Below are 20,845 nucleotides of genomic sequence, written 5' to 3' on the forward strand. Positions count from 1 at the left end.
CAGAAAAAAGGACGTTTTTGGTTTCAGCTGCAGGTCTTTAAAACAAAGCAGATCTTTAAGGATGTTTTTACTCCCAAAAACTAAAGACAATAATATTTTGCATGTTTTTATTGTTTACAAAAGACCAACATAAATACATAAAGGATGCTGTGAGATATTGCTGGATTTAATGACCTCTGTAACAGATCACCTTTACAAAACCATGGAATAAAAGCACATTAAATAAAACAAACAATAATAACACTTCAGTATAAAGCAGCTAAACCTCAACATGTTATGATGAAGATGAGGAGGAGGAGGAAGAGGAGGAGGAGCGCGTTCAGCCCTTTAAAACAAACCCACCGGGGAGGCGTTTGATTCCCACGATCGCAGCGCTCCCAACTTCTGGGAGTTTTTAACGAAGAAATGAAACGAGGGAAGAAGAAGACAAAGACACCCCCGCCCTTCCTCACAGGCGCCATCATCATCATCATCAGCAGCTTCTTGTAGTGGGTCCACAACTCGACTTGGTGACGCTCCTAAAAAAAGCTGCACATTATCGCTTAGATTTCCGTTTATTTTGCGCAAACGACCGTCTGTTTCGAGAGCGAAGCCGTTACGGCGAGAGGAAGGGAGAGACGGGAATAAAAATGGGAGCATGATGGGAATCAGGAAACAGCGGGCAATAAACATCTACTCCAGAGTTTCTAAAAAAAAAATTAAAAAAAAGAAAATCCCTAAACTTTGAATAAAATCCTGCATGAAAACAACAGGAGAACCAGGAGCTGCTTCCTATTGAACCTCCAACCATACAGCTGGGCTTAATAACGGTTTATGTATATATTTATATAAATGGATCCATAGAGATGTGACCTCGTATAAACACCTGGTCATAAATACAGCCATGGAGCTACAGCACCGGAGGCGAGGGCCCCCAGGGGCCCCGGCTGTGGCGGCCGAACGTCTCCTGGGAGGCGTACACCATGTACAGGAAGCCGTCCTGGTCCTTCTCGCGCTCGTACACCTCAGAGATGGGCGCCGACACGGACACCATGCTGTGGCCGTTGACCAGCAGGTAGAAGGCCTGGTTGGAGTTCAGCTGGAGGCGCCTCCTGGTGGGCAGACAGAGACATGACAGCAGAAAACTGATGAGAAAAAGGAAGGTTTCATCAGCATACAGTGTCTTTCTCATCTTTCCTTCTTTTGTTTTTCTATTTTTCCTTTTTTGTTTTCCCTTCTCTAATTTCAGGTCCCATCAACATGTCGACTTTTCCATCAAACCTTTACCTGCATGTGTTGAAGTCACTGCTGATTTTTTAAAGGTGTGCTTCCCTGAACAGGTGAGGATCGGTCCAAAGCCCACATAAACATGTTCATTACATTTTTTTCACTAAATCATTCCTGGATAATGAGATTCTGCTCAGTTCTGCCCATTTTCTGCTGTTTTAGGGATCTGCCTCTAAAAAAAGTAGAGTTTTCAGATGGTTGATTGATATACGGCACATTACTAAAGTATTTCATGGAGATCAGTTCTCTGACGCTACTTTAGAAATATTTAAAAGGAATTTTGAAATATGTTTTCCTCTTTAAACCTTTTCAAAATGGCTGAATACAAACACGTGCAATACTTAAGATTTTTCTTTGCCAAGAATCTGTTTCTTTCCACTTCATAGTTTCAGGCTAAATTATGAAACTCCATCATAACGGACTTGTTAGAGACACTGACAACCAGCATATAGGTGCAGGTTTGGGAACTTTAAAGCATTTCAGGCCCTAAATCCATCAGATTTTGCTTAAAAGCAACATAAAAAGGAAAATAAAGCAACAAAAGAATTGGATAAAAGGTGAAAACAGAAAGGACTGAAGCAGGAAGTGCTGATTAAATGTTTATACCGGATGATCTTGATGAGTTCGCTCATGTTGACATGGTCCGGTACCAGGAACTTGGTTTTATCCAGGATGGGCAGCTGCTTTTCTCCTGTATATCGCTCAATGATGACCTGCAGGAGCAGAAAACAGGAAACAATCATATTCATTCTGGATTCTCCAGCAGTCAGACCCAGTGGGCCAGAAACAACCAGAACACTTTAAATAGATCTGAGTTTGTGCAGAAACCAAAGGAATGCGGCTGCAGATCCATTAAAAATATTCTTATTTCTACTAAAACATTTAAAATCAGAAGCCAGAAGATGTTGTCCGTTTTCATTTCACTGAAATGCAGAAGCTGTGTGAACCTCTGACCCAGCTGACTCTATTAATGCAGCAGATAATTATTTAACAGCAGATACTAAAACATAACTTGACACAAAGTTACAATTAAAAAAAACTGAAAAATTCCGGAAAAAAATTATTTTTTCAACTAAATTTACCAATATTTATCACATATTTATACTTCTTGTGTTAAATCATGCATATTTGGAACATAGAAACATAATATTTTTTAGTTATTCAAGATGGCTGCCATGGGTGGAAATACATTTTGCACTAAAACTCCCAATTAGATGAATGTGTTTGTTGTCAAATCACAGCCTACATATTTTGAACCTTAAAAATCAGATATATTTTCCTTTTTCTGCTGAACATTTTTCAAAATGGCCGCCAGGGTCGTAATGGAGTTGTGGCTGTTTGCCATGAAAGTGGGCATTAGTTATTGTCAGAACACAGCTAACCAAAAAGTTAGCTTCGCTAACCGCTAATCCAAACACAAGAAGAATCTTAGCTCCGCTAAAAACATAAATGCAGATCATTTACATGAGCTAATATTAAACTGTTAAAAGCATAAAAAAAATTGCAGAAGATAATTCTAAACTTCTAAATACTTAAAACAATTAGCAGAAGCTAATGCTAAACAGAAAAGGTAAGTTAATGTTAAACCACTAAAAACTAGCAGAAGTTAATGCTAAAATAAAGAAAAATAGCTGGCAGTGTAAGGAAGCAAACATCTCGTTTGGTTTCTTCTTCTATCTGCCTTGTCATCAGCATTTTAATCTGCAAACTCTATTTTTCTGAGTATTGCGATTCATGTCCAGTTGCTTCTCTAAAGTCGTTGCTTTCGTTTGGTTGCACTGTGACAGAATGCGGAAAACTTCAATGAGTCAGTATTTCTGAAAACTGACCAGAACGCAGAGAAGGAAAGCAAGAATTACTCTGAATGGACAGAAGTCCATCCAGCTCGATCTCGTTGTGAGAGGATTTTTATTTTTAAACTCTGGATTAATCCAAGTTTCGCTCAGGGTTTGTTTGGAACATGAGCCGCCGCCTCGTCTTCATGGTGTTCCGTTACAGCGACGCAGCTCTTCTGCCTCCGCTGTGACCCGGCAGGTTCACAGCGCAGGACCCAACAGGAAGCAGAGATGGAGGGGCGGGGAGCGCCGCTGCAGGCAGCAGATGGACAGCAGAGCTGATACTCTATCTGCTGATGATACGACGAGTCGCTGCAGCACAAAGTGAGCTTCTGCTTTCTGGTGGCTTAGCAAGAATCGACCTCACAGATGAATTAAATAATGTTTACTCTGTTATTGATTAATCTATTGATTATTCTGCCGATTAATCATAAGAAAAAGGGAGATATTTCCTTTTAACCTATTTGTGCAATATTAGAAATACATTAATGGATGCAAATAAACAATCCAATCCTTTTTTGATAAAACATTATGTTTCTTAAAATCCACTCCTTTAGTGGCTCATTTGTAGCAAAGGATGAATCTTCAGTTTAAAAAATGCCATTTACCTTTTCTGCTATAAAGTATCTGGGTGATCTATGATTAGTTTATTAATTAACTAATTAATAGTTGGGAAGTAAAAGTTTCTAAATACAAGATTTGCTTTACTGAATTCAAACTGACTGAAGCTAAAAATGCCACTAGGAGAAAAACATATTTACCAACAAGGAGTTTTTAATATTAAATGTATAAATGTTTGTACAGTTTTGGCTTAATTACTGCTCTGAGTGTGTTGTTCTTTCATTAAATGGCCCTTTTATGAGTTAACGATTAATAGATAACTGAATTAGTTGATGATTATTTCAATTGTTGATTAATCACAATTATTTGTTTCAGCCCTAAAATAAACTATCACTTTGATTAGTTCCACTTTTCTGGTTGCTCCGTAAATTTCGCCGCACTTCTTCTCCTGCACACTTTGTGCCATTTTCACCATTTAACGTTTATGCTATTCAGCATGCTCTCCTGATGACGGATATATCTCTTGGTATTCATAACCTTCATACTTTTTATAATATCCAGCTTTTGATGCATTTTTCACCCCACGGAAACGGGGGAAACAGCGACATCCTGTGGCAGAATTGAGAACAACACTATAAAATGTCTTGTGTTTCTCAGTTCATGACGGCTGCAAAAGCTTTTGCCATTTTCAGCATCTTCATAGGAAATGCACACTTTCTAGGTTATTTTGATCTGCAGCAGTTTCCGGAAGCTCTGATAAATAAAAGAGGAGAAAAACAGAAACCTGTCAGACAGACAGAGGAGAGCGAAGGTGATCGCCCAGGAAGTGTGCGGTCGGTGAAGCTTTTGCTGCAGGAAGCGTCTCGTCTTCCTGTGAGCGTTTCAAAAAGAAAAAACAAAAAAACCCAGACACTAGTTTCAGTTTTACTTTGTCAGCTGAACTCACAGGAATCTTGTTGGGGTGCTGCTCCTGGATCAGTCTGACATCTTCTACTCGCTGCTCTGTTGGGCGAGAAAACAGGAAAGAAGCACCAGAATGAGCCGTTAGCAGAGAGGAGGAGGGGAAATCCAAACATGTTGTTCTGCATCATAATAAACAGCAAACTGGTTCAACAGGTTTACGCTACAATTTAAATGTGATGTTTGCAAATCCAATATTTAAACTGGTGCCAACATGGCAGCAGGAGGCCGAGCTCAGCAGAGAGGCTGACATGTTTATGGCAACAAGAGAGCAAACATGCAAAACTCTGCAGGAAGGAGGATCGATTCCTGCAAGACGGAGGGAACCGCTGGCAGAACTACTTTATTAAGGCTGGAGCGATTAATTGATAATTGAAATAACCAACTCATTTAGAAATCAATTAATCATTAACTGAAGTATTTAAACTCAAAAAAGGCCATTTTCTAAAAGAACAACATACTCAGAGCAGAAATCAAGCCAAAACTGAACCAAAGATGTTTTCATTTTGCATTTCAGATAAAAACAGTTTGCACCTTTTAAGAAGGTTTTTCTATCCAATTATTGAATCAGTTAATTTAAAAAATAATCAGCAGATCAGCCTGAGCATGTTGATTTTATTAGGACATTTTTAGCTGCTACATGTGATCAAATATTCATGCAGGAGCGTTATTATTACATTTTAGGCATTAAAATATTTATTTTCTTATTTAAAAACGAATTGAACCATTTGCTTACTTACATTTTTATTACATTGTATAAAATAAGATTAAGCGATTTGGTGAAAAATCCACAGAACGTGCCAATTTTTTTTTTTTTTTTTACATTTTTACTTTTACAACTAATCAGTTAATAACTAAAATAATTGTTAGTTGCAGCCCTGCACCCAATCTCTGAAACTTTAAAATCTGCTTTTGTTTAAAGGTAAAATAATTAAAAGAAAAGATTAAACAGAAATCTGAATTAAAACTCAAATTAGAGCAGTGGATCCCAAACCGTTTCTCCTGGGCCCCCCAGTGGATCCCAAACACTTTCTGCCCCCCCTAGTGGATCCCAAATACTTTCTGGCCCCCCCACCCCCCCAGTGAATCCCAAATACTTTCTGGCCCCCCCAGTGGATCCCAAATACTTTCTGGCCCCCAGTGGTTCCCAAACACTTTCTGGCCCCCCAGCGGATCCCAAACACTTTCTGCCCCCCCCCAGTATCCTAAATACTTTCTGGCCCCCAGTGGTTCCCAAACACTTTCTGGCCCCCCCAGTGGACCCCAAAAACTTTCTGCCCCCCCCCCCCAGTGGTTCCCAAACACTTTCTGCCCCCCCAGTGGATCCCAAATACTTTCTGCCCCCCCAGTGGATCCCAAATACTTTCTGGCCCCCAGTGGATCCCAAACACTTTCTGGCCCCCCAGTGGTTCCCAAACACTTTCTGCCCCCCCCAGTCATCCCAAATACTTTCTGGCCCCCAGTGGTTCCCAAACACTTTCTGGCCCCCCCACCCCCCCAGTGAATCCCAAATACTTTCTGGCCCCCCAGTGGTTCCCAAATACTTTCTGGCCCCCAGTGGTTCCCAAACACTTTCTGGCCCCCCAGCGGATCCCAAACACTTTCTGCCCCCCCCAGTATCCTAAATACTTTCTGGCCCCCAGTGGTTCCCAAACACTTTCTGGCCCCCCCAGTGGATCCCAAACACTTTCTGCCCCCCAGTGGATCCTAAATACTTTCTGGCCCCCCAGTGGTTCCCAAACACTTTCTGGCCCCCCCAGTGGATCCCAAATACTTTCTGGCCCCCCAGCGGATCCCAAACACTTTCTGCCCCCCCAGTGGATCCCAAACACTTTCTGGCCCCCAGTGGATCCCAAACACTTTCTGGCCCCCCAGTGGTTCCCAAACACTTTCTGGCCCCCCAGCGGATCCCAAACACTTTCTGCCCCCCCACCCCCAGTGGTTCCCAAACACTTTCTGGTGTGTGACCGGGGGGAGGAGGTTTTAGCACACACAGCGTTCATCGTTGTTTTCATTCATCCCCCCTGCAGTGGCACGGCGGGGTGGCGCCCCACAGTTTAACCTCTAAATTAGAGCAACCAAACAGGAGCAGAAATTATTAATTGCTGCTTAACAGTTAATCGATCCATTCTGCCATTTTTGGGGCTCTTTATGATTTTGTTATAAATCCTTTTTTTTCCTAGACGGTAAAGATGAAGCCACATTTTCTCAATTCATTCTCACTAAAACCAGGAAGATAGAGACATAACACCAGTTTTAAAGTCCCACCTCTGGCTCCCTGTAGCTCAGAGATTAGACTTTATAAACTAACATAGTTTATAAACTATGTTAGTTTATAAATCACTGAACGGTTTAGCACCACAATACCTTAAAGATCTGTTATTGCTGTACCAACCGTCTAGACCCCTCAGATCTTCTGGTTCTGGTTCTGCTCAGCATCCCCAGAACCAGAACCAGAACCAGACGAGGAGAAGCAACATTCAGCTTCTATGCACCACAAATTTGGAACAAACTTCCAGAAAACTGTAAAACAGCTGAAACGCTGAGAGCCTTTAAATCTAAACTTAAAACCCACCAGTTTTAGTTGCTTATGGCTAGATTAGGGTTAGAGAGCCGGTTTTGATGTCTTCGATGTTTTTATCTCTACTTTTCATCTTTTTATTAATTTCTTTTCATTTCTCTCACCGTTTCCGTTTTAATGATGTAAAGCCCCCCGGAAAACGTCCCAGTTAAACGACGTTTAACTGAGGTTCTACGGGTTTAGAGTCCCAGTTGACGGCGTTTCAACCAAAAACCTGGAGGTTGGAGTCCTTGTCAAACGGTGTTTTTGACTAAAGTCCCAGAGGGTTAGAGTCCCAGTTAAACGACGTTTAACTAAAGTCCTAAAAGGGGTTTTAATGTTTTTATCTTTTTCAAAATCTCTCTCACTGTTTATTCAATGCCACATGCCGTTTTTATTTTAATTATGTAAAGCACTTTGAAATGCCTTGCTGCTGAAATGTGCTATACAAATAAAATGTGGATTGATTGAGACTTTAGCCTTTCTGCTGCGTTTCCCTCTGAATAAGTTTCTGTGGTTAACGACGTACCTGAAAGTGATGAAGTATTTTATTACGCTTTAATGACGTTTAATTGAACCGATGAGATCCAATTTGAACAAGAACAACAAGTAAAAGTTACACTTAGTTAGCTGAACAACTATCAATAACAGAGCTGCTACTGAATTGCAATCGTTGCATTAATGAATCACTACATATGAAATATTTGGTGCGATGTGGACTTAGAATTTCACCACAATATTTTTGCGGCAGCCTTGTATAATTATTTACCACGTTTTTTAGTGAACCGTTTTGCTGTGACTGCAAGACCACAAACACAAAGACCGCTTCTTAAAATAAATCATTTCTATTTGAGATAAGCTCGTTCCGGCAGCCACTTACTTTAAGAGACGTGATGTAAATCACTGAACTGTAAACACAGATTTCATTTCATCATATTTTTGAATTTACTGATATTTATTAATGCTCTTGTGGAAAAATCAGTGCAGAAAAAAGTGAAAATAACTGTTTAACAAACTGACATTTATGGAAACGGCAACAGAAAATTTCATCACAATAGTTTTTTCACGGGCTGCACAGTGGTGTAGTTGGTAGAGCTGTTGCCTTGCAGCAAGAAGGTTCTGGGTTCGATTCCCGGCCCCGGTCTTTCTGCATGGAGTCTCCATGTTCTCCCTGTGCATGGTGGGTTTTCTCCAGGTACTCCGGTTTCCTCCCATGGTCCAAAAACATGACTGTCAGGTTAATTGGTCTGTCTAAATTGTCCCTAGGTGTGAGTGTGTGTGTGCATGGTTGTTTGTCCTGTGTGTCCCTGCGACAGACTGGTGACCTGTCCAGGTGACCCCGCCTCTCGCCCGGAACATTAGCTGGAGAGGCACCAGCACCTCCTGACCCCATTAGGGGACAAGGGAGTAAAGAAAATGGATGGATGGATGGATGGATGGATAGTTTTTTCACAATAAATGGTGAACAATATTCTATGGATGCCAACCCTGCAGGTATGTTGTAGCAGCTGAGATGTTTAACAGAAAGCAAAACAAACTTTTTAAAAGAAGCTAGAATCAGCTTCTCCCAATTGGTGCATTTTTAGTTCCGTTTCATCAAAATACATCAAATTAGACCAATTTTAAAGGTCCAGAGTCAGGAAATTAGTTTGTTTATTCACGACCAGGAAATTTACATACAGACTGATAAACAGCTGAACTTTGAACTTTAATTGAATCAAACCAATCAGATGGGCGAATGAATCAGAAACGGTTTGCAACATCAAGTTGTGTCGTCTCAGTTTGCCGCTTCGGTCTTGTGACCGTCTCCAAACAAAATGTTTACTCAGGACGACTGACTGTGTGGTCAGAGATGAGACTGAACGGCCGCTTCCTTCAGGCCGTTTTCACGCCGGCACAAAGGAAATGTAAAAACGGTGATCGGGTTTCAGTCCAGAACAGAGTCAGGCTCTCATGACCTGCAAAGCCTCTGAGTCAGCAGCATTCAGACAAACGCCGAGCGGGAAGCCTTCGCCCTGGAGACGTTTTCTCGGCTTCTCTCACGTGTTTCTGTTGTGTTTCACAACCTGCGAATGAGTCGAGTCAGAAGTTCCTCATCCGTTCATCACAGCTGCTAAACCAACAAACCAGCAGCTGCAACTCGCAACGTCAAATACATCAGCAGGGTTTAGTCACAACAACAACCAGTGACGTTGTAGGGTTGAAACGATTAATCGTGAGGAAGGATGAGAATTAGTCAGCAAATATTTACTTCAGAATGGATGTGAAAGGATTCTTCGAACAAGTCAGATGTGTTTCCATTTGGACGTTTTCCAGATGGCAAGAAGAAAAACTCGCCGGAGAGACTTTATCAGGGGTGAAAGAATTGTGATTAATCGTTCATTTAGTAATCAATTAATCATTAACAGAGTACACAGACTCTTCAAAAGGCTATTTGAAGAAAGAATCATGCATTTAGACCACTAATGAAACCCAAAGGATAAACATTTTGCTTTAAAGATGAAGGAAAACCTTCTTTGTTTGTTAATATGTTCTAGCTAGCACTTTTAAAGTGCTACGGTTTTAGTTTCACCTGGTTCAAATTCTGTGGAAAATATATTTGTGAATTTATTAAATCACATTTTGCTATTCAAATAATCAGTAAATAAGTTAAATAAATAAATAAATCAGCCATACATTGTTAAGTCAAGCAGAAAAAGCCGAGTTTATGTTGCTACCAATGATCACTAAAGGAAAACTGTTAAGTCATTTTAGGCAATAAAATGTTTATTATTTACATAAATCATCATATTTTTTATGCATTTCTATTGTATTAAAACACTAAAGTGGTTAAAACGTTTGCAGAATGTGCCAGTTATTTTAATCTGATTAATCTGATCGCCCTACTAATGGTCCGGATGGTTCTGAACGTTTGGACCTCAGAACCAGCTGCGGTTCTGAACATGAAGTTGCACCATGTGAGTCACAGAAATGTGCTTCCCCACACGTGACGCTGTGTTTCTGTTTGCTGGGCTGCCCCTCACGCACAAGTTGAGTAATTCTGGACCGGCGACATGACGCTGCGCCACAGGTCAGTTATTAATAGCCCTGCTGGGAAAACATTTCCAGGGCTGGAGGTTCTGTTCAGGATCTTTTTCTTTCACACCAACAGCTTCGACGTGTCGAAAACAAGGAGCTGGAGTTTTGTTTTTAATGAAGGAGGCCATGCAGATTTTTTGGAAAATGTTTTATTAGGCTTTAAAATTAGGCCGTTGTTCTTTTTTTAGCTTTTGGGATTGTTTTGGGTGGGAGGTCTTTACTAATCTGGACTATTTGAAGTTGTCAGCTAAACTTTTCAAGTTTTTACTATTGAAAAGTACAATATACTAAGAAAGCATGAGAAAAATATACTCTCATTATAATCAGACTGTTTTAGTCATTGAATTTTATCTTGTACAATTATGGAGAGCGCTTTATCCCACGTCTCAAAACGTCTGGATTTTTATCCCCCACTGCTCCTTAAATGCATAAAATATCTAAACAATCCCACTTTTTTGGTCTGGATTGAATCTGGTCCAATGTTATGTTTGCTATTAAATAATTCTGTCTTTTATGCGTTTGATTTTTTTTATATCTAGGACCTAAAAGCTACATTTTTGTTTTGTACCTCAGCATGTAGCAACAGGCAATTAAACACATTGAATTAAATTGAGTCAGATAAACCCCATTTTGTTTGTGGTTTTCATTGCATGTAGTTTTTATTTATCATTTCTGGTTGTTATGGGTTTTTTTTGCATCTTCCAGTTCTTAAATTAAAACTCACAAAATTAAAGTTTGTTGGTCTTTGAGGGGGAAAACTTGCATTATTTTTGCAATTATCAATACATTACTTGAAAATGGCCTCAAAACAACATTATCATTTATCGCAATAATTACTGAGACAATTTAACAAAACTAAATTTATCATGGCTGGTCTGACTGCAACATGCAGAAGTAAATATGATGACAAACTATCTTGAAAAAATGTTTAATTTTTCACTTTCAAGTTGCTTTTAAATGTGACGTACAAATAAAAACAAATAACTGTAGAAACTGGTTGTTGTGCAATCTGCAAATAATTTTGCTACATTTCATAATCTATATAGATTTTGTTGTGTTAAAACAAAGTTTAGACTAACAGAATCAGCAGGTCAGGCCTCATGGAAAGCGGAAAATCGGTTTTGACCGATAACAGCCACATCAGTGCATCATCTTTAGTTTACATTCTTAACAGAATGATAACAATTTTAAAGAAACAAAAGCCAAAGTGGAATTTGAGCAATCTTCTGTTTATCTCCACAGCTGATCAAAATAAATACCAAACCTGGTGAACAAACTGACCCACAAAGGAAATTCTTGTCTTCTGCCCCCCAATCCTGCAGCTCTCCTCCTCTCTGCTCTGCATTTCGACACCACTTTGTTTTCCTGCCTCTGCTCACATTCAAGTAAACACCAGAGAGAGCGAGATAAAGGGAGGCCAGGCTGTGCAGCAAACAGCCCCCATCCCACATTTAAACCCTCATTTAACCCCCGCAGCAGCACTGACGAATGTCGGAGGCCTAAATCAGCTCACACAGACACACCAATGGTCAGAAATATCCCTGCTGCACGCAGAGAAATTACAGTTATTTTTGAAACGTATACGTGTGTGCAGATGTAACCTGACAGAAAACAGGGCAGCAGGTCGTAAAAGAAGCAGAGACTCACCGAAGGTCCTTCTTTGTTTGAAGGTTTTCTCTGAAGACATATTGCGTCAAAGTCAGCTGGCGGCGTTAAAAAGCAGAGTCAACACGGGATAAAAGCCAAAAACAAACAAACAAAACAAAAAGAAATAAAACATAAACTTAATGCCAGAAAGAAAAGCGAAGGCTTTATGAAACGTGGAGGTCGTCCTGGTGGCTGAGTTCAGAGCTGCTTTAATGTCGTCGCTTCCTTCCTGCCTCGCTCTGTTTTTATCGCTCTGGCAAACAAAACAAACCTGTCAGCTGACCTCTGACGTCACGCAGCCTTCCGCGTCTCCCATTGGCTGGTCACCGCTTCAATTCAGTTCCGTTTAGTTTAGCTTAATGCAGCTAAAGATGTGGATAAATAAGATCAATACACACAGAACTGAACTAATTAGACATGATTAATTTAACGTTTTCACCCATCAACTTATATATGGTGCTAATTAGACCCTCTAGGCGTTTAACGGAATGAAACAGACAGTTTAATCGCAGTACGATGATTATTTTATTGATGCTGCTGTTGCTCAAACGAGACTAAAATTCTGTCAAAATATGTGTTTTTACTTTTCACTGTTACAGTGCTGTCCAAAGAGCTGACAAAGTCTGTGCTGCTCAGTCATGAGCCCGTTTGGGAAAATGAAAATCAGTTTTGCAAATCGGATTACAAGACAGATTTTTGAACAATCATTGATGTTCATCCTGCAGCATCTCAAATGTATCTTAATACTGAAAGATCTCTTTACAGAACTGTCCTAGAAGCTTTTATCCCATTTCAGGATAAAAAAAATATTGTTTTTATTATTATGTGTCCATCATTATTTGTATATTGTTTATTGTAATCTGAAGTATTCCAGATTCACTCACTTCTGAATCTGCATAAAGTAATCTTTGTTTGTGAGTTGATGATGACTTTTGTTAAATCAATGAATAAACGGACTGATTGATTCATTCATTCATTAATTGATTCATTGATTGATTGATAAGCCTATACACTGCATCACAGTGGGTTAAATTCAGATTTAGGTTAGTTTCCTTGTACATAAATTAAATAAAATCACTCCAGTTCAGTTTATTTGCAAACTAACAACTGAAATCACTCTGAAGATGCATTTTGTTGCACTCAAAACATACAAATTCAAATTAAGTTCAATAAAAAAAATTTTAAATTAAAAATGTACAATGTAAACGGGACAAATTGGAAGTTGATTATGCCCTGCCTGCGACAGACGTGTCCAGGGTGACGCCGCCTCTCGCCCGAAACGTTGGCTGGAGAGGCACCAGCACTCGACCCCACTAGGGACAACTAGGGTGTACAGAAAATGGATGGATGAATAAATGGATGGATGAATAAATGGATGGATGGAAGTTGATTACTGTTGGACTGTTTCATTTTAATAATTCAGAATCACTAAAGTTTGACTAATTTGATTTATTCATTAAAAGGCACCAATTAACGAATAAAGTCGTAACTTTTTATTTAATACAAAAGGTCGAATTCAAAAAGTTTATTTCCATTTGATTCATTTAAATTTAATTTAATTTACTGCAAAAGCACAAACAGCCAACTAATATCACAATGATGAACAGAAACCAGCTAAAATATTTTAGTTTAATTGTATTTGAGCTCTTTTTAATTAATCAGTTTGGTTTTTAAGGCATATATTCAAAGCTAAAGTTAATCTGCAAATGAGTCAAACAGAAACCTGGTTACATATGATCTATCTGAAATATATGGATTCTTTAAAGTCCAAGTAAAATAAATACTTAATTAAAAATCACCAGTTAATTTTAAGAAAGGAGTAACAGTACTATAATCGGAATATAAAACGGTCAAATGCTGAGGTTTAGTTTCAGGGTCATGTCCAAGATAAGACAGCACCAGCATGTTAAAAAATTATTATAATAATAATAACTCAAAGTCAGCTTGTAAAGATAATCTTTCTGGTGAGAACAAAAAAGTAATTTGATTTATCTGCAGGGGGATTTAATTTAAAAGCTATTAATTGAAATAAATTATTTTTAATACGTAATAATGAGAATAATTTAGTTTTAAAATCGGCTCCTTATTTGACCATGTAGGTAAAACGCCACTAAAATCTGAAAAATCGTTAAAAATCCTCATTAAAGTGACAACCTGAACAGGCAGGTTGCAGCGACACTGTTTGACCAGCAGGGGGAGCGCTTTGACCGCTGTAGCCGAAACGGCTGTGGGGTCATGGAGGAGCATCTTCATTCAGCCAATACACTGAAAAAACAACAAACATCTTATTAGTTTACATGTCAAAATCACTTGGTGGAAGAGGGGTGGGATGAATAAATCAGGAGTTTGATCAATTAGCCTCTAATTGTTGGCAACTTTTATAGCAAACTGAACAAAACGCAAAAAAGTTTTAATAAAAAAGAAGAAAAATGATATAAATAACAATCATATGATAACTAATACTAGAGGGATACAATAAAATAAATGTGGACTTTTTGGACAAAATAATAAAACAATTAAACAGAAAAAATAAGATTAGCAAACAAAAATGTTTAAGAAGCTATAAAAAAGAAACAAAAAAAGAAATATAGTTAATTTAACAAAAATTTACATTGAAACAGGACAAAAAAAAAGTTTTTTTGTTTTGTTTTGTTTTTTCCACAAACAACTTAAAGGTTTCTGTTCCTACTTTGGATAATTATTTGAATCATTCATCCTAAGACAAATACCTGATAAAAGTGAAGCTGATCCTTTTACTTATTAATAGCCAATATGTGGTTTTCTGAAGCAAAATATTAAAATTAGAGTTTCTTATGGGTCATAAAGCACAGAGCGAGGGGCGCTGAAGTGACCTGCTGAAATAATATTAAATTAAAATTATATTTACAGTTATTTACTGTTACTTCTGTTTATTTATCGTAATTGTTACAAAGGGAAACACCAGATGAGTGTGCAGGAAGTCAGCTTTTCTGTGGGAAACTTCTGCTGTCCTATTTCAAAACAAAATCTAACGTCTTTAATCGTAAGTTGACTTCAGGTTTTTAGGAGACTCACGACTGGTATTGCTGGTGCAACGTTTAATTTAGTGGTTATTTTGAGAGGCATTGCTACACGAGGACAACAAACCCAGCCAGTTAGAAGATGGCTGGGTTGCATTTCTGGTTGGGTTCCTATGACAACCCAACCAGATACGGTTGGGTGAAATGTTCCAGGAAGTTAGACCTGCAGCAAAGAAAACCATTTTTTAATATGTGGTTTAAGGGGCTGTAAAATGGTATTTTTGAATGTATGTAATTGATCTGAATTTGTCTGTACAATTGGATTGAATTCACTTTTTTGCAAAATGCCTCACGACTATTTCTTGTGAATTGGTGCTATAAAATTAATCCAAATGTTTTCATTTCTTTTAGACTTTTAAAGAAAATAAAAGTCTATGTGGCAGCTTTTCTACCATCCTATAGAGAATAGCTGTGCTGTTCTTTTTGCTTCTCAAAATGCAATGTTCTTTGTCACTATTTCGAACTGTTAGCAGCAACTGGCTGTGCTAAAATGCTAATGCTAGCCTATACATACACAGGAACAAGTAAACAGTTGATTTTGAATCTTTTTTGTATTCCTGTGTTGTTGTTTTTTACAGTTCTCTGGCATTTTATCCTCTTTCTGGACATCAAAAAAAACTGCAGTGACAATAGTATTTATTAACTTCCATCAAATTCCTGCAGCATCCACCTAGCTCTACTGCAGTAATAATGCCAGACTGAAGAACAACTAAAGATTTAATTTTGTTGTTAATTTAGATGCTTTATAGCATATCTACATTTGTGATTTTTGTTCTTACTTTTTAAAAAAAAAAATTGTTTCTCTTGCTAGTATTCTAACTTTTAGGAGCAACTAGCTGTGCTAACGTGCTAAAGCTAGCTTATCGTTTTAGCTATTTTTTTATTTCTCTAATATGTATATGCAAACGCAACATTAATTTTTTTAAATAACAGTTTAAATGCTAATATATTTTAATTAAAATATGTGAATGCCGATCAATTTGCCATATCAATCATCCACCACAAGTTGGCGATGAACCCGGATGAAGTGAGGAGAGACACGTTTCTTTTGTTTATTTGTTTATTTGGCTGAATGGTGACGTTTGTGGACAAACATCGTCACGTGTCTCTGTCATTGTTATTTCACGGTAAAGGAAAAGAAAAGTGGAACAGAGAGACGCAGCTAGCTCACCTCGTGTGATTTTCTCCAGGTGATTCAAAGTATTTTCTGTTACATCAGCTCTGCTGGTTTCACTCTGCTCGTTCATAAACAAAAGACTTTATATTTGTAGGTCCACCCTGCTGTGAGACCCTCTTCCACCTGTGAGACCCTCTTCCACCTGAACCCCCCCCGACCGGGGCTCAGTCAGGTGTTCGTGCGCGAGCGTGTTATCGGGAAACATGAGTGTTTGTACGTGCGCAGAAATGAAGCCAGTTAGAAACCGTCTCCCACAGTCAGGCTGTGTTTCTGCCCCAGCGGTGCGGAGCCCAAAGAGCGAAGCAGCATCTCTACCTCTGCGCGTCAAACACAGGTGATAACGCACCGAGGCAGGAGCGGAGGAGTCACAGGACGGACGCCTGTTTCCCTCAATCAAATATTAGCTGTGAATACTTGGACCTCCCTCCTGCTCTTCAGGGGGTGGCGTGATTTCACAGGGGGTCTCTGTAAGCTGTGTAGACGTGTGAAATGAAATGTTGACACTAGTCTATATGTTGCAGCGACGAAAGAAAAACAATACCAGTGTAGCTAAGACCCAGGTGAAGGTAAACACAGGTAGTTGGTTTACAGTGAAGCTCCAGCTGAATTGTTTCTGGAGAAACAATTCACATTTTTGCACATTTGAATTGTGCAAATATAAATATATACCCTATATATATATATATGTATATATATATAATTTAGGAGTGCAGCGATGTATTGGTGCCGATTTCCTTAATTTTGGGAAATCTGTAATCAGCCGATACTTGCATGCGAAGTATCGGCACGCAAGACTATGTGACAACTTTTCTACCATCCTTTTTAGACCAGCAGAGGTCTAAAAATCTTCTCCTCTCTTCTGCTCTACAGTGGGAGAGGTTTTACAACTCTGCGAATTTCTGCTACATGTAGCAACATTTCAGTAAAAAAAAATCTCATTGGTATCGGGCAGAATCAGAATCGGCAGGTCAGAATTTTTAAAGATCGGTAACCAGCCATTATTAAAATGTAGGCTTTTGTACACTGTAAAAACACAAAAAGTATTTTTGGTTTAGTTTCTCTGTACAAATAAGAGAAAACTAACTTGTTTATTTGTTGTTGCATGAAATCAAAGTCTTGTAAAGCTGATTCTGAAAACTCACATGGTTTCCAACCAGATGATAACATAAATAATAATAATCAATCAGTTTGATCAGATCAGTAGTTTCAGCTGAGTTGATCTGACACCACTGACTTGAATTCATCTGATTATTTTGTGCAGAAATACAGGAAAAATGAGTTGTTTTAAGGGTGAAAATCTTTTTCTTTCAATAAGCTGAACCCTGCAACCTCTCCCTGCTGGAACATCATCTGGATGGATAGAGTTTATATTTATAAACCATTTATTTTATGACCCAGTCAACATCTCTCTAAGGTCTCCTCAGGCTTTAAAGGAGAGGAATTAGATTTAGACTTTAGGTTTATGGCGTTGCTCCAGGAAATACTAATTATTTTAGAACCTCTTCGGTTTATTTTTTATTTTTATTTTTAACAGTCAATACGCCTTGAACTCAATCCCCTTTGAGAATAAGCAAGTGAAATGTCATCATCGAAAGGGCAGAAACTCAAGAAGAAAAAAAAAGGCGATTGATAACCTCGCAGTTATTCCTGTGAAGCTAAAAGAAAAACAGCCCAGCCTGCGGTTCAGGGTCAGCTCTGCTGCGCCAGCTTGGAGAAATGCGTGTGTGGTTCGAGACGTTTCTGCGAGGGACGCTGCAGCAGGAAACACTCAGGATTCTGGACGCTTTTTTTTTTTTTTTGTTGCGTGCGCTGTTGCCAAGACAACAGCAATTAGAAAGCAGAGAGCGGTTATGTTGCCATGGCAGCGAAGGTCAGGGAGAAGGCTCCGAGTTTTACCTGGTTCTCAGGAATGAGACGGATACAGGAGCGTCTTCTGTTTCGTTTTTTTAAAAATTATTTTTATGCGGAGCGGTTTGTTTTCTGTCCTGTTCAAGAGAGTTTGGCTTGAACTTTAACCCCACGAAAAGCTATACATGTGTTTGTAGAGACGGTGGAGCAGCAGAAAATAATGTCAAGTGGGGGGGAAAAAAAATCTAAATTACGATGGTGAATAAGGTTCATTGTACATAGAAAAAAGAAGTAAATTTATACCAAACTAATGATTTTCTTAACCTCAGAAAAAATAAGGAAATTTCTGAGCTCCAAAAGTTGAAACGTTTTTTACTACCTATATTTAGCTTGCTAGCTAAATACCTAGCAATATTTAGCTTGCTAAATAGCTAAATATTTAGCTTGCTAACTAAATATTTAGCTAGCAAGCTAAATAATTAGCTACCCTGCCAGCATGCCTAGGTGGGCTCCATATGGGGAAAAGGAGGGCAGACCAGATGGGTCCCATATGGGTTTGCTGCGGGTTCCACAGTGGCCCCACATGGGTTTGCTCATGTAGGGCCACAGCCCACATGGGTTTGCCCATTTAGGGCCCACATAGGGCCCACGTAGGCTGTGGCCCTACATGGACAAACCCATGTAGGGCCACAGCCCACATGGGTTTGCCCATTTAGGGCCCAGGTAGGGCCCACATAGGCTGTGGCCCTACATGGGCAAACCCATGTGAGGCCACCATGGAACCCGCGGACAAACCCATATGGGACCCACATGTCAGCCCTCCTTTCCCCCACATGGGGCCCACCTAGGCATGCTGGCAGGGTAGCGGGCTAAATATTCAGTTTCCAAATTAAACAGTTAAATATTTAGCTAGCAGGGCGAACTTCTAGTTTATAAACTCAACAGTTAGCTATAGCTATAGTTTATATCCTTATAAACTATTTATCTTCAAACTAAATATTTAATTTGTAAATCCACAGTGTCTTGAATGCCAGTTTGACACTAAGAAGCATTTAGCTAACAAGTAAGTTAAATATTTTACTTGCTAGCTAACCACGTAGTTAGCAACTTGAATACTTACCTTAATTCTAAATATTTAGCTGTATGATGAACATTTAGTTAATCAACTAGACATTTAGCTGAATAATTTGATTTAAAACTATTTAGTTCCAATCTAAATATTTAGTTTACAGAGCAAACATTTAGATAAGCTAAATATTTTACTTGCTAGCTAAATACTTGGCAAGCTAACTGTTTTGCTAACTTGCTAAATAAGCATTTTAAGCCTATAGATTTAGCTAGTAGATTAAACAAATAGTTGACAAACTAAACAGTTAGCTAAATAATATGCTTAAAAACTATAGGTACAAACTAAATGTATAGTTAGCAGGCTAAACAATTTACAAAGCTAAATAATTGGCTTAGAAATAATTTAGCTCCAAACTAAATATTTATTCAGCAGATGATCAGCCTCTCTAAACTAATGCAAGCTAGTACACTGTAAAAAAATGTGTATTTTTAATAGTGATAAACAGTAAAATTGACAAGAAACATCTGTTAACTATTAAGAATTTAAAGCTGCTGATTAACTGGTGAAAACACTCATTTATATATTTTACACGTGTACATTCATTTTATAGGTTGTATTCATGTTGATTTTAGAAAAAATATTTTCCTTAAGTTAAAACATTTTTACAGTAAAACATCGACTCTAGCAGCAATTTGAATCACAAAATCAATATTGATGCCATCTAACAATGAAAGTAAAAAATATTTTACCCATAAATTTACAGTGGAATTTTGCCAACCACATTTTACTGTAAAATGTACTTCTTTTTTTACAGTGTAAATGATGCTGATTTTTCTGTAAAGAACCTCTGAAGTCTCAACAGATGACTTTATGGACGACCCCGACGATCCTTTTCATGGGACTGTGTTGGGAAAACAGAGTGTCTTCAGTCAGAGGCATCTTCAAACTCACTGCAATACAGACTGCTACGAGAGATCCATCCATCCATCCATCCATCCATTTTCTATGTGGGGTCGGGAGGGTTGCTGGTGCCTCTCCAGCTAACGAGAGGTGGGGTCACCCTGGACAGGCCACCAGTCTGTTGCAGCCTATGGGAGATCTTTCCTGCCAACAACCATCAGCATCTACAATAACTCTTTGAATTTGAGCTAATGAGTTACAATAACATTTACTTTCCCTTTGGGATCAATAAAGTATTTTTGAATCTGAAAACAAATGATTTTCACTGAGAAGATTCCAGTTTCTGGCGCTCCTGCATCTCTTATAAGTGACCTGTTTGCTGTGTGTCCTCCCGCCATGACAGTTTCCCATAATTAGTTGATTATCACAGCTTGTTGTCACACAAACACACTGTAATGACATAACATGGCCTCTTTTAGTCCTTCATCTGCATTTACTCTGCAGTAAACGCTTCGCTTCAGTCAGTCGGACACACAAACGTGAATCGGCTGCTCTGTGTAACCAGAGGCAGCAGAACACTTAATCCCCTCTGCACCTGCTTTCCACCTCTGCAGCTGGCCGGACGGCTGCACCTCTCGGCCCGTCGTGTGTTTGTTATACATGTCTGTGCAGCTCCGGGGTCTCTGCTGCTGCTGCTGCGACCATTTGCATATTTGCAGATTTCTGTCCGTGCCGGCGTGTGATTAATGATACATTTGAGCTAAGCAGGTGGAGAACAGATGGATGTTATGATCCCATACGCTGCAGAACAGACGGCAGGGATCAGCGTCAGGGTCACAGCCAGCGACACCTGAAATCGGTTTTTAGCTCTCCGTGTGTGTATGA

At 39.0% G+C, this 20,845-nt stretch overlaps 1 protein-coding gene across 1 annotated transcript; it reads right to left on the minus strand.

The window, feature by feature from the left end:
- Positions 1-691: 691 nt before the first annotated feature.
- Positions 692-12,127, minus strand: map1lc3b (microtubule-associated protein 1 light chain 3 beta). The gene is made up of 4 exons (XM_008436547.3): positions 11,908-12,127; positions 4,609-4,664; positions 1,873-1,979; positions 692-1,091 (listed from the first exon to the last, which is right to left on the minus strand). The coding sequence occupies exons 1-4, from the start codon at positions 11,945-11,947 to the stop codon at positions 890-892; spliced, it is 405 nt and encodes a 134-aa protein (XP_008434769.2). The 5' UTR covers positions 11,948-12,127; the 3' UTR covers positions 692-889.
- Positions 12,128-20,845: the final 8,718 nt, after the last annotated feature.

The sequence above is a fragment of the Poecilia reticulata genome, chromosome 6 (assembly GCF_904066995.2).
Source record: "Poecilia reticulata chromosome 6, P_reticulata-male-v2, whole genome shotgun sequence".
NCBI classification, from domain to species: domain Eukaryota; kingdom Metazoa; phylum Chordata; class Actinopteri; order Cyprinodontiformes; family Poeciliidae; genus Poecilia; species Poecilia reticulata.